Source organism: Colletotrichum fioriniae (genome assembly GCF_027942845.1).
Source record: "Colletotrichum fioriniae strain IMI 355084 chromosome Unknown scaffold_15, whole genome shotgun sequence".
Lineage (NCBI taxonomy): Eukaryota > Fungi > Ascomycota > Sordariomycetes > Glomerellales > Glomerellaceae > Colletotrichum > Colletotrichum fioriniae.
Genome location: NW_027076851.1, coordinates 1,308,148 through 1,325,561, shown reverse-complemented (window position 1 = coordinate 1,325,561; position 17,414 = coordinate 1,308,148). Strand labels below are relative to the sequence as shown.

The following is a 17,414-nucleotide window of genomic DNA, read 5'->3' as shown; positions in this document are numbered from 1 at the left end:
GGTGTATTTTCTCTTCAAGGTCTTGAGGACGAGCCACTTGGGTTTGATCATCTCCGTTAGAAACAAAATCGATGAACAACTGAGGCCAGTACCCATCTCTTCAGGTCTCTTTTCTGGCCCTTGCTGCCTGGCGTCGGATACGCATCTCGCCTATTCTCAGTTCAATCCAGACATCATTGCAATGCGACAACAATAACAACAACAACAACAACAGTAGACCGCGCAAACAGCAAATACTAAAAATTGAAAACATCGGTCAACGAATGGGATGATCGAAATTCCGAATGGCGGTGTAATGAGATCGCGTTGTATGAATTTTGGTTAGCAGGCGACTAAACCAAGTTCTCCGTTGGGAAAAAGATGAGACTACTAAGTTATCAGCGGTGGATGCGCATGACTTCCTTCGCCTCTGAATGCGTCGCCAGTTCGGATATACTCGCGGCCTTTGCCGCGTGTTTCGCTTGCCGGAGCAAAGAAGACGAGTATTTGGTTAATATGAAATCAAGAGTGGCTTGGCTCCTACCTAGGTATCCGGTTAAGAATGGAGAGTCTAAGCGGCCTCCGCAGCCCCGTCGTTAGCTTTCTGCAATGAGGCTGAGTCTCTGACGGAATGTCATTTCCAAAAATATCCCAACGCCTTTCATTCCAGCTATTCCACATGCGACGGGAGCAATTCGAAATTTGAGCACACGATTGACGAAGACACCGGCCGTTATGAATAATTACGATAGAGTCCAATGCCATGTTTTCCCTAGGGTGACGTTTCTGTCGTCCCTTTTCCCCCTCATCCTTCTACTCATAGTTACTTCGCTTTCTCGCGACTCAGCCTCGAATTTCATATCGCATCAGCTCTCTCTGACAACTCTGACCCAAAGTCCGGACAGACTTCGTTCATTGTGTCAGCTTGGCACGAACCGTTGTTAACTCTGATCTGAGACCCGCTAATACGGTGGCACTTGTCTTACTGGACCAAGACTTCGGTCTCTTTCGTGTAGTATCACGAAAGTTCCCTTGAGCGGCCTGGGGCGTTTGCGAAGGATCTCTGTTGGTGGCGCGGTTCTTTGACAAGTGGGGAATGATTTACATCGTTGGCGCCAGTCCCCCATCCTCCTTCGCATCAGCCTTGCTTGTTTGCCGGGGTCCCTGTTACGACATTGTCTATCTACACATGCCCCAGGCAGTCGAGATATTGCCGAACATCAAAAGTCTATTCACTGGTCTGCCTGCTGTTACCCTCCGGTGTCTCTCTTCATGACCAGTCTTCCGTAATTGTGGGTACTAGGCACTAGCAATAGTCCTGGCGAACCGATGGAGGTCGTCACGTAGTACGATATCGCAGCGCCAGACTTGTGTGCCCGTCAGCTGTTGGTGCGATCCAAAGACGAGTGTCAATCTTGGCAAGTTAGTTCAATGTGCCGGCAAGATGCATATCTTGCATGTCGATTGCCGAAGGTCACCCCGAAATAAGAGAGACATGCATCAAGATCTCTCAACCGTGTCTGCCTCGAGTAGCAAATACGGATGCTCAGATGAAGAAGCATTGGCGCCACTGATACTGTTGTTAGACAAGCTCCAGCAGCCTCGAATCAGTCCTTCGAGACGGGGGACCACGGAGAGGCAGTGGACTGCTGCGGCGCCCTGATCAAGGCCCATGCCCATGACCATGGACCAAAGGATAATAACTGCCTACGCCAGCCCCCTTGCGAGAGCCATCGTCAGCATCCACTGGGAATCAGTAGCTCAAGCCTTGAAGTGGACACCAATTTGTTGAAATGCTTGAGCTACCAATGTAACCAAGGTTGGGCAAGTGTCTCGTTCAATACCTGATCCTGTGTGGTCTGTATCTCAGACTGGTCTACGTGCCCCTGCAAGCAAGTGTTCATCTATCAAGGCACTTCCTGCAACTAATCTGTATTGGTAAACGGTCTTTTTTGCTCTCTTTCTCGTCTTCTACTCCATCTTACCATTTCATTTGTATTGGCGTTGCTTTCTATTCTCATACCTTCATCTACCCGTCCGTGACTATTAGCTTTGCGTTGTTGCCCTTATTGAAGCGTTCAGTCGAGAATTGAACATCATATATCGATATTTCACCACGCCGCGGTCGTCACAGATGCGTGTACTTGACACACACCGACATGAGCAACTCAAGCACCACACATTCACCGTTTACTACTCGCACACCGACGACAGCATGGGAGACACGAAACGCAGACGAGGCAATGCAGAGGGTAGCGGATGTCATGATAGCAGTCACAGAGTCGTTCCGACAACAGTTTCGCGAAGAAAATGCGAACGACAGCAGGCCATTCGGGCCCAATGGACCAGGGAACTTGAGCTGGCGGACTTCGGCTCCGGTTCTCGTCTCTCCTATCCTCGACGACGACGGCGTGAGCCCTACCAACTCTCATCATTCTCGGCCGAGCACGGCTCCTTCGGCCCTCGACACCTCCAGACATGATGCTGTATTGTCTGTATCGCCCACTTCCTCTCGCGACCCGACGACGTCACCACTTTCACGAACCATGATGCTAGGGGCGTTGTCCGTTGGTCAACATCCGGCGACAGATAGCACATACCCATATAATAATCCAGAAATACAAGCCCAACAGCCGTCGACTTCGACGTCGTTGGCAAAACCCATAACTGCCACCACACTGCCGAGGGGATCAGGACCAGAGGCACTCGAACATCCTTCAGAGTACCCAGACTTATTCGAGGCTGCCAGGAGGATAGTCTTCACTCAACGGTTCAGGTCCTCAACGGAGGCAACGCCGCTCAACAGGCCCGGCGAAAAATCCAGGTACCCCGAAAACGAGGAGCGCATTTCCTGGGCTCTACAGAACGCAACTTACCCGGAAGAGCCTCTCCTCCGAGAAATACCTCCAGAGCCGCTGTCATCTGCAAAGGGGTCCTTTCTAGTAGCCGTCATCAGTCTGCACCAATTTCTCATGTTCGCCGGTCTCGCCCAGGCCATAGCACCGGCCCTCACCATCGCCGGGTCGTTTCCAGATATACCGAGCGGCCAGCACTCGTGGTTCACCGCAGCCTATACCCTCACCATAGGGGCATTTGCCCTACCCTCGCAACGCCTGGGCGAAGTCCTTGGCCGCAAGCCCGTGATCATCCTTGGCTGCCTCTGGTTCGCGCTCTGGAGCCTCCTCGCCGGCTTCTCCGTCAACGTCCGAAACGGCGGGGCAAACGGCACCGCCTACTTCTGCTTCTGCCGTGCCATGCAGGGCCTGGGACCGGCGCTCTGCGTACCCAACAGCTTCTCGGTTCTCGAAAAGACGCTGCCGCCGAGCCAGAGGAAAGACATGGCACTAGCGTTCTTCAGCGTCGCCGCACCCGTGGGCTTCGTGATAGGCGCAGTGATGTCGTCTCTGTTTGCCTACAACGATTCCTGGGAATGGTCCTTCTTCGTCCTCGCGGCCATCAACATCTCCGCCGCGGGTCTCAGCCTCCTAGTTGTTCCACGGCAAGCCCCTCGAAAAAGCCCCTATGATCATACCATCTGGGCGCAGCTCGACGTATCCGGAACACTCCTCGGCGGCAGTGGTCTCACCCTATTCAGTTTCACATGGAACCAGGCACCGGCCGTGGGTTGGCGCACGCCATACACCTACTTCATCCTCATCATCGGCGCCATGCTCCTCGCCGCCTTTCTCTACAACGAGACCGCCGCCGCGAACCCTCTCCTCCCGCTGCGCGCCATGACCGCGAGGCCCAATCTGATCTTGGGCTGCACGGCAGCGGCGTGGGCTTGCTTCGTCATTTGGGCCTTTTACAGCTTCCAAACCCTCGAGGTCCTGCGCAGCTGGGACCCTCTCCTCGCCAGCGCGAGCTTCGTACCTGTCGCCGTCGAGGCGGTAGCTGTGGGCCTGCTGCTGGCGTATCTCATGCCCGGAGAAGAGGTGTACTGGGCCTTCTTCGCAGCCGTCCTGTCCTTGCTACTGGCATCTATCCTCATGGCAACGGCACCGTCCGACCAGACGTATTGGGCAAACACGTTCGTCAGTACCATATTCGCTCCGCTTGGGATGGTCCTAACTACGCCTCTGGCTACCATCCTGCTCAGACAGAATCTGGCAGACGGGCACCAAGGAGTTGCGAGTGGTCTTGTTCTGGCCGTGTCGAGCTACGCAATGTCGCTGGCTATGGGAATCGCGAGGACTGTAGAGGTCCAAGTTAATTCAAGTGGCACGGACAAGCTGTCCGGGTTTCATGGGGCCCAATATTTTGGCATCGGTCTAGGTGGCCCAGCAGTAATATGTGCAACGATACTCCTCGTGCTAGCAGTAAAGTTCAGAGGTAGATCTGATGAAGACGAATGCGTCTAAAAAAGGTTTGGTTGGATATCATTTGCATTGTGCTGGAGATCGTCAAGGAAATAGAATGAAACACTGTCAAATTGGAAAAAAAGGGGGTCGGCACCCTCGTTGCTCTTTCCGCGCCTTACTCCCCTGAACGCACATTCTCTTCTCAATCGCATTGGAGACAAGAAACTTCGACACACTCATGCCATTGCGGCGAAGCACAAAGGATAGAAAACGAACGGCCACACCCATCTCTTCATCCAGTTCCACTCCCTCATATTCGAGCCATTGTTCCCTCCCAGTTGATCCGTCTTCCATGCCTTGTCCTCAACGTCTGGCTTCGACTCCGGGTGTACCCTTAGGGTATTCACCTGGAATGTGCAAGTTGGAAATCGTCGGTACGCTGTCGGTTCTGATGGTACCAGAAGTCGGACGAATAGCTGATAGCTGTTGATGCTGACGAGGCACATCCTGGCTTGCAGCTGTTGAGGATTTGTTAAGGCCAGAGAAACCGTTCTGCTCAACCTCCTTATTGTTCTGGGCATGGCCATCGCCCATGCCAACGATAGGAATTACGTTGACGTGACCGGCACTTTGTTCACCCGACGCGTAGTACTCGCCCGTCTCTTGCTGGTCAACGATGCCACTGTTGGAAAGGCCTGAGGAGGCTTTCCCGTTGCCATTCATCCACTGACCATACTGGCTGTTGCCGCCTGGTGTCTCGAGGCCACGGTCATATCCGCTGACATTGGAGACAGGCCTGGAATCATCGTCGTAGTTGCCTATGGCGCCATGATGGCTATGCACTCGCTGTTCCTCGTCTCCAGGTACAAATACTGCCTGGTGTCCACGGCTACCAGATTGAGATCGGCGGATCGCTTCGCTGGTATAAGGGTTGACTCCGTCTTCCTGAGCCTGCTGGGACAATTCGGCTGCGTGGGAAGGCATTTCTTCCATTGGGGTCCGGTCTGACCCTCCGTAACCTGTAGGATGTTCGGGATGTTCACTCGACCCGTGATAGACGCCGAGCATGCTTCCCGGTAGAGCGTATGCTTGCGCGGCGGCGTCACGGTCAGAGTTGTCAAATCCTGAGCTTACACTAGATGGCGAAAGAGGTGCCTGTAAGCCTCGCTGTGCGTTGACTTGGATGTCGGATGGGAATCGCCCACCTGCTTCGGGACGGCGGACGTCTTGTCTCGAACTCGTGCTGGCTGCGACCGCTGTGTCGGCCGAAAATGGCTCGTCGTCATCATCTTCGAGAACACCGTCGCTGCTAGTGGAGCGTTGCGAAGACTGGCTGAGGCTTCGGACGTGGCCGCGAACAAACTCGCTCCTTTCTTGCGGCGACCTCTCGGTGAGAACTTTGATATCCTCGTACCACGCCATCATGGTATCATGGCTCTCAGCGCGGAAGACCCATGTGTGACCACGGTGCATTGATCCAGTCTGGCGACCCTTGAGGATGAACTTGTTGGACGATCCTCCTTCGCTCGAGTGCGAACCTAATTTCTGCTCTGGAAGATATAAAGACATAACGGGGGCCTGGCCCTTGTCCGCAGACTTGAATTCATGAAGGTGAGTCGATGAAAGTACATACCTAGTACCAAAAGTGTCAGTAGGGCGATTTTGGTAACAGCCTCAACGTAATATTGGGGAGGGCGCGCTTACCAGCCAGCTGTGTAGCTTTTGAGGTATTTGCTTTTGCGCTCGAGCAATCCGGCGCGGATCTCCTGGCACCCAACGTGCTCCCGGCCGGGATAGTGGATATGCTCGGCAGAACGGATTGGGATGTTGGGGTCCACGAACTGGTCGTCCTTTTGAACGAAATGCGACCACTCAAAATCCTTGGGCATGGAGATCGGGCCAACGCGGAGCTCTTCAATTGCCCCGTACGCAGCATCAGACTCGCGCTTGAGTATGCCAGCATAGGCGTTATAAGCCTTCTGGATCTCACCAACCACAATAGCTTCAAGCTCCCGGCCAGAATTCTCCAAGTTCAGGTAAGCCTGATGCAAGTAGTTCTCCTCATCAATCTGGCGCTCAACCTGCCTGTCCACCGCGAGCCGCAGGAGGTAAGGATCTTGCTTTCCGGTCGTCAGCGAGGGGTCGAGGTCGGTCTGGCCCAGAGTGTCTTGTAAAGCCTTGACGGCCCTTCGGGTACCGTCCATCTCCCTTTCCACGGAATTTTTGAAGTCTCCCGACAGGTTCTTGATCTCCTTGATCTTCTGGTGTAGATCGTTTCTCAGCCCAGTGAGAGCCAGGATCACGTCCTCCTCAATCTCCTTGGCCTTGTTCGATTCTAGGATGGCGCCCTTGTGGTAAGCACGCAGTATTTGCAGTGCATCGTCGATGCCTCCCGAGTTGAGGAAACCAGGAGGGCTGGAGATGTTGTTGGCAACATTAGCCAGCTTCACCAGGGACTTGGACTTGTGCTCGTAATGGGTCTGGATTTCGCGAAAGTATGCGATAAGATCCTTGAGAATCTTGCGCCAAGCTGCAAAATGATGTAAGTCTTTGGCGTACACATAGTTCGTCGGCACTGGACAGAACTTACACTGGAATCGATTGGCTAGGGCCTCGGTTGGGTTCCCAGATGTTGGAACGGGGCAATGGAAAGCGCTGTGCACCTCATCTGCGTCGTTGGAAGACTGCAGAGCTAGACTACGAACGCTGCCAGCCTTCATGCTTCGACGACTACCGCTCCGCTTCAGACTGCCATTTCTGCGCAGCGAGCTCTTCTTCTTGAGGGTGTTGTGGCGTGAGGGGAGGCTCAGGTGGTCGTCCCCATTGTTGGAGACGAATGAGTTGGACCGCGGCATGTTGGAACCGTCAATGATACTGCTTCCTCTCTGACTTACATCCCATTCCTCTGTAAACTTGCCCTGGGTGGTAGCGGAGGGCACAGCTAGGTTGTTGTCGTACTTTGAAGCAGCCGTCGGGGGATCGTAGTATGCTCCGTCACCTCCTTGCGGGAAGTGTTGTGTTTGGTGGCTAACGGATTGCGCGTTGGCAAGGGTGTTGTAATGGGTTTCTTGGTCTCCGTCGTATGGCAGAGGAGCGGCGTTATGAGGAGAAGGATATGTAGATGCGCCGGAAGCGGGAGAGTTGTAGGACGAGGAGGAGGAGAGCTGAGGTGGTTGTTGAGGGAAATAGGACGAGGTGCGATTTGAGTTCCTGTCGGCCGCAGCGCCATAGGCAGTTCTGTCCATGTCTTGTGTAGCTGGTTCCCTGTAGGAATCGGGATCAGCAATGTGCGGCGCGTGGTTGGAGTATGCCTTTGGCGTGGGTGTAGACGGAGGCGGGGATCTGGCTGCCATTGTTGGCGTTCTTGGGACGAATACACGGGAGGTACAGTCACTCTGTGAGGTAAGGTAGGGAGACCGAGACAGGCCAGGAGGCCGGTGTTAATCTGAACGACAGCGACGACTCAAGACTAGCGCAAGGTATCAGCAGTGATGCTGGCGTCGGAAGGGGTTGCTGGTGAACTTTTAGACGGGTTTAGGCAGCTTTAGCGCGACGAAGGAGGGGGAACGGACGGGTCGATAATGGGCAAGGTGGTTTAGTGTATCCAGTTGCGGTGTGCTTGACGCAATAGCAGTAGGAGAGGGTAGTCTTGGGCTCAGACCAATGTCGTCATCAAGTACGTTCGAGTCGTGGTGGCGGCTACCGATTTGGCTCGGTGGAATGCTGATGTGTCTCGGAGGTTGGTTGCGCACCTTTGTGATTTGCGCGACTGTTAGTTGCCTCAAGGTGGTGATGACGGGAGCGTGCCGGATGTTGCAGGCTTGAGATTGGCACGTAGGTGAAAATAGAGAGGGGGAGGGGGTAGAGGGGAAAAAGGAGAGGAAGAGGGAGAGAGAAATGGAGAGAGACGGGTGCCACGATTGATGTTTGTAAGAACAAGATGGGGTTTGTTGGTGTTGCGCAGGATTGCTATCAAAACCAATAAGTTGTAACCAAGGTACCCAAGGTACCCAAGGTAAGCACAAGCACGTATGATATACGATAAGGTAAGGTATGGTAAGGTTGGTATGGTAAGGTACCTTAGGCAAGGTAAGGAAGGAGGAACCTTTTGACAGGACGGGAACGAGGATCGAGGGTGAAGCGTCACGCGTGATGGTGAAGGACGGGGCCTGGAGACTGGGGCGGGAGACAGCCCGAAAGTCAGGTAATTAGGTTCCCTGAGCCGGGGGTGTTTGCACGCCAGCTTCCCACTTTGACCCGGGGTATCGCAGTCTCTGGGCACCGCGTCGACGGATACAGACATTGCACGACAGGGGGAGGGAGGCGAGCGGGGTGCCCACTGGCCACTGCCATGTGCGCTTCCATTTCCAACTTTTACATTGCCTTTTCTCTTTCCACCTTTCTACTGTGTACTACTGTGTAGGTTCTGTCCGAATCATTATCTTAAGTGAGATGTCTTACTGGGGGACGGGAGTCTGATTACGATGTAATAGCATCCCATGTCATCGACAACGTGCATCATCGTCCCGTCTCTGGCCCGTCGCTGGTACCCGACTCCCTTCCATGGTAGCTTAGGTTTGCTCCGACCGAATCTGATGTTTCTGACTGTCACTAAGGTACCTTGAGGTGTGCTGTGCTGTGCTGTGCAGTGCAATGCGCGCGCGGGTGCCGCTGCAAGAACCTGGGCAAGCCGCAGCGCAACACGGACTGACGAACTCGGAACAAGGAGCTGCGCCTGAACGAGGTGCAGGCCCCAGGGTGCCCTCGCCGACCTAGCGCAGCTGGACCCTGAATTGCGCGTCTGCTTTGGGGGATTGGGATCGACCGCCCTAAGGCACCTTGGGTAAGTGGTAAAGTACTTTGCTTATTACCTAGGTACCTTGAGACATTGAATTGAACCTGTATGAACTCACAGTGACCTCCAGCTATCCAGATGAGCACCTACCGTGGACGAAACACCAAAGGGCATTTCATGAACCGTGTCACCAATCGTGCCAACCCAACCCATCACGGTATTTCTCACATTGTCCCTCTTGCAATACGTATCTCATCCAGATAAATATGTCGAACGACACAGTCATGAAGTGAAAGACATTCAAAGTGGTACATGGGCTGAGAAAGGTTTCCTCTTCTTACACTTACTTGACTTGATAATAAACCTCACTTGGTGACATTGCCTAATTTCCTCTTAGACTCAGGTCGTCGCAAAGGGAAATAAAAAGAAGAAGAAGAAGACGAAGGCCAAGAAATGTCCTCTGCACTGCGCGTCAGGCCCCGTCGATGACGTAGCCGCCCCTCCACAAAACCACCAATGGGTGACATTCGCTGCAACCTGACCATCAAACACCCAGGGCCCGTTTCCTTTCCAAATTCCACCTCACCTCACTACTGTGTCACTGTGTATCCGTATGAACTCTACTACGCACCTTACCTACCTGACGTTAGTACGGATAGGCAATCCCGATTCCCAGTTCTCCCTCTGGCCTCTGCATGCTCGTAGCTCGACGGATATCCGCCAACCCGTTACTAGTCGCCCGCGTCAAATCATCTTCACGATGGAAGATGCTGTCACCACCATCATGAACTTGACCAAAGTAGCAGCACGATCCTACCATCTCGAAAGGACGTGACGCATCCGTCCCACCCGGCCGGGCCGTCCAGTACCTCAATCCAGAGAAATAACCACATCAACCATTGATCGAACCAACAACCTGAACCATTCAAGCTGAACCTGAAGTTCACAGACCAATCAGCGCCCAGTCGCAGCACAAAACCCACTCGAGCTTAATCGAGGTCATGATCGTCTCACACACCACTAGCCAAGCGTTGTTTTCAAAACAGAAAAAAAGGTAACCGATTGCCAAGCACCCCGACTTCCCCATCAATCAACCATCTTTTTTTCCTGTTTTGTTTCCCCGTGCTTGTCGCATTCTAGCCGCAAACAACCCCCGAGCCCCCCGGGGCCGAGTGCCTTCGGCATGCCCGGGCAGTGCCTCCAAGTTTGAGCTGAATGCTGACAGAAGTGTGACTACGTGGGGGAGGGCTTTCCGTCGGACATTCACCAAACCCCTTCATCCGCCGTGATTCAATAACGGTCGACAGTGGCGAGTGCAGCCATTTCTTCAGACGTACGGAACTCTCATGTCCTGGAAGGACAGCTCGAGCAACACACATCAGCACTATTGATACGCGGGTACTTAGTGCATCAGAGGTCTAATGTGTATCACATGCAGTCAAGATCCGGTCGAGGGCACCACACCCAGATCGCATCCCCCGTGATAACTCACTCTATCATCAACTTTGCTTCGCCCTACCGTCACATACGACCATACCCATTGGAAAACTCGGGATCCCGTCCGCTCTCCCATAGATAAGCCAATGAGGGCCGGATTAGTAGTTGGGTCGGTGACGACCAGCGAATACCTGGTGTTGTATGTTTTTGAACTTTTGCCTCAGGCATCGTGAGATCGCGCAGTGAACCTGAATGGCAGCTGCGGCTGCTGCATACTGACCATCCATGGCATTTTACCAAAACATTTTGCCGAGTAGTGGACAATTGCTTCTTCTCTTACTAAGTTTTGCCATGTCTGATTGGACTGGGCTCAACTCCGCGCCGTCGTGCCTACAAAGCACAACTGATCCCCCTAGGTTTAAGTAGGGAAGTAGGTGGGTGGGTAGTTCATTTCAGACTTCTACGTATTGTGTATGCTGAAATCCAAGTGCGGAAGCCTGGCCTCGGATGAACCCTAAATGTTATTTACCCGTTGTCGTCCCTGATACCGAGTCTGTGCCTCTAGGTTCACGAGTAAAGTTGAAGTCGCAAAGTAGCAGATCCATAGCGTTCATCTCATGTTGCTTCGAGATGAGGTGAATTTATGTTAACTCCGATCTCACGCCTGGATAGTTCCAGGTGACTTGCAACTAAGTCTTCACGTTCAGCACAGACGTTGATGGTGATCATGTTTACTAACGCGCGCACGCTTGCTTGATCTCGATCTTCATCTCATCCACTCAAAATGCGTAAGTTGTGCAGCTGCTAGGAGGCGGTAATACCGTCTTTGGACTGGATGTAGCAGTCCTCGGGATCCCAAACGCCATGATATGCTATGACCGTAACCCGAACGCTCGACGCTATCCTCAACGTTGCGATTGCTATGCCTCCTCTGGTTTCCAAGTTCACAACTCCAGCCCATGTCGTCAAATCGAGCAAACACCTGTCCATTTCATTTCGTCGTTTGGTCCGGCCGCCAGGACCAGGCCAGCTCGCATTGTCTTTTAAGCCTCTGGCATAGGGGCACTGTCCGCTACGGGCTCCAGAGGCTGGAGCTTCGTCTTTCGCCGTGGCGGCGGTGCTTTTGGTGGTATCTTCTTATGTCCATTCAAATGCAACGTCGTCGTCGGTCCGACCGGCACGCCATGTCGGTGTTTCGGTACCTCCGGCAACGGCTTCTTCGGCCGCACAGCGCCTGCCCCGGCCTTTGCCTCCCCTTGTTTGGCCTCGGCGTCTGCCTCAGCCTTGCGACTCGGGGTGATGACACCCGGTTTCTCCATGACGGCGGCGACGTCGACAACACTAACGCTGCTCGCCGTGTCCGAACGTGTGAGACTGATTCCCAGGAACTTCCGGGCCACCTCTGCCTCGCCAGAAGCCTCCTGGTCGACAAGCCATTTCACTTTCGAAACTCTGTCGACTAGACGCACCGTCGTCTCGTCCGCAGGGGCAAAGTGAGAATTTCCGTAACCACCCAGAATCCTCAAGACCTTGAGTACCTCATCACGCTTGTAGTGCGGCGGGTGGCTCAGTTGCGTGTGCGCCAAGAGCGGGTACAGGACTCGGAGGTATGTATGGCGAAGCGATATCTTCTCGTCCGGCAAGTCCATCAGGTTCCTAATGATAACGTCAAGGAGAACCTTAAGGTCATTTGTGTAGAAGTATTCATATGTGGCTTTGGTTGTAAATAAAAGATAAAGGAGTTTCAGGATCAAAAGTTGTAGAGACGTCTCGGTCTCACGATTCAAAAGTAGAATGATGTTCTCTCCGAATGTGCGGAATGAATCACCGTGGAGACTCAGGCACTTGATCACCCTATTCGTCAGAGGGGCTGTGGGCGAGTTCGGATCGGAAGCGACATCGGTGGACGCAAGCATGTACTGTTCGTTGAGAACCAGCTGTTTTTATATTCGTCAGCGCCAGCAACGGGCAGAAGAGACCACGATGAGGGTAGTTATACCAGCACTCGGATAATTGGATAGTGGTATGGGTCGTGAACGTCGTTGGACAACTCCTCGATTATCTGGAAGAGGTATGCAACGAAGCCATCGTCGACCTGGAGCAAGTCGGCGGTGCGCAACCTTTCGACCCGGGACATTTCGTACATCAGCTCCAGAAGTAAGCGATGCAGCCTCAGATCCTGCTCTTTACGACCGTTAATCAGCTCGAGGAGGCGAGGGAAGCACGCCTCCTCGATCATACGAGAGTATAAGGCCTCGTCGGCATGGCCATCGAGTAAAAGAAATAGTACAATGGCGTGCAGCGACGGGGTTTCATCCTCCTGCAGAAGGCTGTAGACAATCTGGTTGCGAATGTAGTCCTTGTTGTCTTGGAACAGCGTGCATTGCAGCAGCTTCTCGCAGCAGGTGGCGACATCATTTTCGTTCTCGGGGAATTTGTCTCTGAACCTCGAAGTAAGATAGAGCCACGATCGCAGGGTTTCGTCGATTAAGTCGTGTGACTGGTATTGGGTAGTGACGACGTCGTCGAGCTCTGCAGTTGACGATGGGACTCTAGTCAGCGATGAATGTTACGATGCGCGCAGTGTGCGACGTAAAAAAGTAAGGTCTAGGAAGAGACGAAGTAGACAACATCATGAACAGCAAGGCGGGGGAGAATGGAAGAAGCAACGAGGGGTTGAATTTGGGGGCGAATTTGGCTGACCTTCCCAAAATTGGTGCTTGGTCTCGAGAGACTCGTATAGATCGAAGTCAGCCATGATGCTAAAACCACCGCTGATACGTGGGTGGGATGGGCTGCATCACCGGCGCAGTGCAAACAGCGACTGCTAGAATATGGGAGGAAGAGTAGAAAAGAAGAAGAAGAAGAGAAGTGTTAGATATTCGGTGGGATGAAGATGAGGCCGGCTGGAGTTTCGACTCTTTGTGATTTGATACACCACATGGCTTGACAACAAGGCCCCCCTCCTCAGGTACCTAGTCGGGCCAGGGCAGCCTGGATCCAGGCCCGAGCTGGATGAGGTAAGGACGTTCCACCCTTGAAGCACTGTACAGGCCCACTGAGCGGCAGCCGCAGCGACAACACACTGAGTCCTGGGCGGGAGTTGGTTGGCGGCTGCTATGCAGTGAGGGGACGTTTTTTTGGAGTGAAGGTGGGGGAAAATGGGAAGAGGAGGGGTGGGAATGGAGGGGTTGGTGCATCAATCTTCCACTGTATGTTGTCGCTGCTCTGGTGACAGCGCAAACGTGCACCTGATCCCATGCCGCCTCAAGTTCTTGCATGCCCCTCCATGCTTGTTGTTTCTCAATGGCGACTTGTGCCAATGATAGAGAAAGATTTGTAACCTTTCCGAGTCAACGCCGAATAAGAGGCAGGAACAGCTTAAACTTCTTGGAGTGCGCAAAACGAGTTGTGGTCAACTGTCAAAGCCTCAAAGGTTGATCATGTAAAATTATGCTGCGAGCTCTATGTGTAGCGTATATCTCGTTCAACAATTACCTATTACGACAGAAAGAATGAAGGAATGGAAACACAGAAAGTCGTTGAATAAGAGGGTATTGTATCCGTGTCGTAACCATCCCCAAATGCTCCAAATACTCTCAGTACCCTTGCGCCATATAACGCCTGTACTCGGGTCGCTCATGAACTATTGCCGACCAGTTTTTCCAAAGTTTCCTCCCAAGTGTCCTGCTCCTCGTCGGGTCTTTGGCCATCGTCGTACACCTTGACCTTGTCGGCGTACTCCTTAATGTTGCTAACGACATAGTCGGTAATCGTATTGCCTTTGCCCGCCGCGATTCTCAAGATGAGCTCGTTCAGATGTTGTCGTCCGAGAATATCGACGTGGTCTGCCGTCTTGGGTCCTCCGCGGGGATTGAATCTCTCGGGTTCATGCTCCATCTCGACAACCGTCACTTTAACACCGGCTGGGTTGTACCTCTTGTAGTTCCACCCGCGGTTACACATGTATCCCGTGCTGAGAAGATTCACTGTTCCGTCACCCTCTCCCATGACGACACCATGGTCAACCTCCCCCTGCGTGAGGGTTGTGTCGATTGTGATGTTCAGGTTTGTGAGAGCCGGCGCGTCTGGTGATCGATAGTAGTAGCCTCGCTCTGTTGCCTTGCCTACACCGTAGAAGCAGTAAATCTTGAGACTCGGTGCCAGGGGCAGACGTGTCTCCAGGGGGTTGATCCATTTGTTTGGGTCTTTTTCGTTGGCGTCGACCTCGGCTTGAGTGTGTGCTACACCATGGGAATAGGCCCCCTTCACATTCCTCGAGTACCACTCCTCTGTAGTATTGAAGAGGTAGTTCATGGCCGACTCGACCGTCAGATTCCGTTCCGGAGTTGTCCAATTCATGCCGCTGCGGAAATTGAGGAGAGAACCGTAAGACAGTTCCTGGTCCGGCTTATCATCAGGTGCCCATGTCGAATTGCCCCAAACAGCGTCCCCTCCAATAGGAAGCATGGAGGAAATGCCAGGCATAGCTCGGAAGAGCTGGGCTCTCTCATCTTTGCTCAAAAACTTCTCGAGGCCGTACACGGCAAATGCGTTGAGCTGGGCTGTGTCTCTCATCTCACCTGACAGGACAGCTGTCAAGTCCTTGACAGCACCAAGCATGCAACCACTCACGTTGATCCAAGCTTCGACGTGCTGTTCGACCCAATCGTCGCCACCTCGTCCACCGCTCTCGGATGCGACCCAGTGAAAGAAGTAGAAAAGGACTTGTCCTCCCATACTGTGGGACACGAGAACAGCCTTCTTGCCCGAAAACGCATGCGCAGTCTCAATGTAAGACTTAAGCCTCGAAAAGTACTGATCGCGTGTTTCGAGGTTGGGGTACGCCAAACGCCAGTCGTAAGCGGCAGTGAAGGAATTAGTCGGGTCGTAGCCTATCGATGCCAGATTCTCGAAAATCTTGTTCCATATCCAGTAGCCAGTGATGAAGAAGTCGGTTGCGTCGAAGCCTTGAGCAGCTCGTAGCTTGATATGAGGGGGGTCGAGACCGGTCTCCTGGTCCAGCATGATATGTTTCTTCCAATTTTCCTTGTCGAGGACCAGCGCACGCATCATGCTCCAGCTACCCCAGAGGCGCTTTCGGAAATACTGGCGGGAAACATTGGCTGTGCCCCACGACTCGAGGCCTGTTGAGATGACGCCGGGGACCATGATCATGGGGTGATGGGCATGAAGACCCTCGGCACGGGCCTGCAAGCCTACGGAGAAGGCATCGTAGCTATCGACGAATTCTCGCTCGCCTTGCTTTACAGCCAGCCATGTTAGTTCTAGCCAGCTAGATGACGCACGCCCGTCAAAGACGACGCCTGAATTGTTACTGACCACAAGCTCCCGCATATCCTTGACCAAGCCAGCTGGTAAGACATCGAAAAAGCTGTCCATGCTAAGCTCTCCAAGCTCGGGGAAATCTATGAGGTCGTTGCTTTTCGCGAAAAAGCCGGCGGCTATGATTCCAAACAAACTTCCAAGTAAGAAGATGGCGCCATTCCGGCGTTTCCGTGTCTTGGGTTTTACATGGTGAACGACGTGAGCTACAGTCTCGGATTTCTCGGGGCTTTCGTCTCGAGGGGTCGAAGGTTCGCTGTCGACGTTGCTGTCGGGGGGGATGGCTCGGCGCCTAAGAGTCGAGGAAGACATGGTCGCGGTCGCAAAGGGCTGCTACCAGGTGGAAGATGCTAATAGAGCGAAGTTAGCTCTTGAAGTCGATGTTTGTTGTAATAACCGAAGGGGGTCAGGCTATTCCATGGAAGTAAGGGCCAGGCGGCGCATACCTGAGCTTGGGGTGAAGTGGAAGCGAGGACGGTGTCAAGTACGCCGTCCTCCTTGGGCGTGGTCTGGTACTTATTGGGAGGCACGCGGGCGAATGGGCGATGGGACGGTGTGAGCTAAGCGGCGAGCAAGGGGGGAGGACTATGGCAGATCCAAAGCTAGGCAAAGCTTGTTTCGTGATTTGTTGGACAGATAGAGAGGGACGAATGTTGACAGGCAGCCCCGAGGCATGCGGGATTCAGGTGTGCTTGGCCGGGCAAGATTGAGAGCCAAGGAGTCCGGAGCTCGGAGGGTGGGATGTTGGAGGCGGCCGAGGAACGAGCAAAAAAAGATGCATGAGCTGCTTGACTTCTCCGTGCGGCCCGACGTGACGTCAATCTCCGAGGGGGGCAGCGTCTTTTTCGCATGTTGTCCGCCAGAAAAGGTACTTGAACATTAGGCGTGTTTCTGTATGGCTTGTCAGTACCCGGCCTTGTCGTGAGTGCGCCCGGCAGATGCACAGGCACCTTGCCGCAATGGGAGGCAGGGGGGTCCCACTGAACGAGGGCACCGGTATCCTTCGTAAATCCTTACCTTAGCACTAGGTAGTACTACCTCAAGTACATACATAAGGTACCTGCCTTACCTACCAGAGAATGCCAGTACAGACATTTTCTATTCTTCTGACAATGCTTATCGCGCAGATTCGTTCCGAAAGCGGCCAAGTCATTTCCTCCCTCTTGTGGTCTAGGTAATTGGATAGAGGTAATGGGATGTAAAGCAGACACTTAGAGGCAACCTAGGGGGATCGATCGACTTGCATGTGACTGACCTTGGACGAACCCCATTGCATGAACGCAAGCAAGAATTTAAACTTGGCAGATTTGACGGGGCAATTATCTCGCCTTGAATAAGACACAAAGTGAATCCTACTCGGCAACCTTGTTACGGTTTTCTCTTACTTCCCTGGAATATCCAAGTTTGACAACCCTCACAAACACCATCCAGCATACGCTGGCAAGCGTGAGGCGCCGCCATCTCTGGCTTCACCCTAATGCACCTTACTTTACCACGTGCTTCCCTCACCTGATAGATAGATACCTTTCCTCTTCGCGATGTCGAGTTTCCAAAAC

The 17,414-nt window shown here is 53.2% G+C and overlaps 5 protein-coding genes across 5 annotated transcripts; 1 reads left to right on the top strand and 4 right to left on the bottom strand.

The window, feature by feature from the left end:
- Positions 1-2,951: 2,951 nt before the first annotated feature.
- On the top strand, positions 2,952-4,340 carry N0V96_010861 (uncharacterized protein; the record flags this gene model as incomplete). Its single annotated transcript, XM_065759080.1, has 1 exon — positions 2,952-4,340. One exon carries the CDS (start codon positions 2,952-2,954, stop codon positions 4,338-4,340), a length of 1,389 nt encoding a protein of 462 aa, XP_065612390.1.
- A 303-nt stretch (positions 4,341-4,643) lies between these two features.
- On the bottom strand, positions 4,644-5,702 carry SLM2_2 (phosphatidylinositol 4,5-bisphosphate-binding protein; the record flags this gene model as incomplete). Its single annotated transcript, XM_065759079.1, has 2 exons — positions 4,644-5,664; positions 5,695-5,702. 2 exons carry the CDS (start codon positions 5,700-5,702, stop codon positions 4,644-4,646), a joined length of 1,029 nt encoding a protein of 342 aa, XP_065612389.1.
- A 278-nt stretch (positions 5,703-5,980) lies between these two features.
- Positions 5,981-6,843, bottom strand: SLM2_1 (phosphatidylinositol 4,5-bisphosphate-binding protein; the record flags this gene model as incomplete). Its single annotated transcript, XM_065759078.1, has 2 exons — positions 5,981-6,810; positions 6,840-6,843. 2 exons carry the CDS (start codon positions 6,841-6,843, stop codon positions 5,981-5,983), a joined length of 834 nt encoding a protein of 277 aa, XP_065612388.1.
- Positions 6,844-11,555: 4,712 nt separating this feature from the next.
- Positions 11,556-13,270, bottom strand: LDB17 (pre-rRNA processing; the record flags this gene model as incomplete). The annotated part of the gene is made up of 3 exons (XM_053196894.1): positions 11,556-12,449; positions 12,512-13,044; positions 13,216-13,270. The coding sequence occupies 3 exons, from the start codon at positions 13,268-13,270 to the stop codon at positions 11,556-11,558; spliced, it is 1,482 nt and encodes a 493-aa protein (XP_053045582.1).
- An 881-nt stretch (positions 13,271-14,151) lies between these two features.
- LRO1 (phospholipid:diacylglycerol acyltransferase) lies at positions 14,152-16,170 on the bottom strand (the record flags this gene model as incomplete). The annotated part of the gene is made up of 1 exon (XM_053196895.1): positions 14,152-16,170. One exon carries the CDS (start codon positions 16,168-16,170, stop codon positions 14,152-14,154), a length of 2,019 nt encoding a protein of 672 aa, XP_053045583.1.
- Between the last annotated feature and the right edge of the window lie 1,244 nt (positions 16,171-17,414).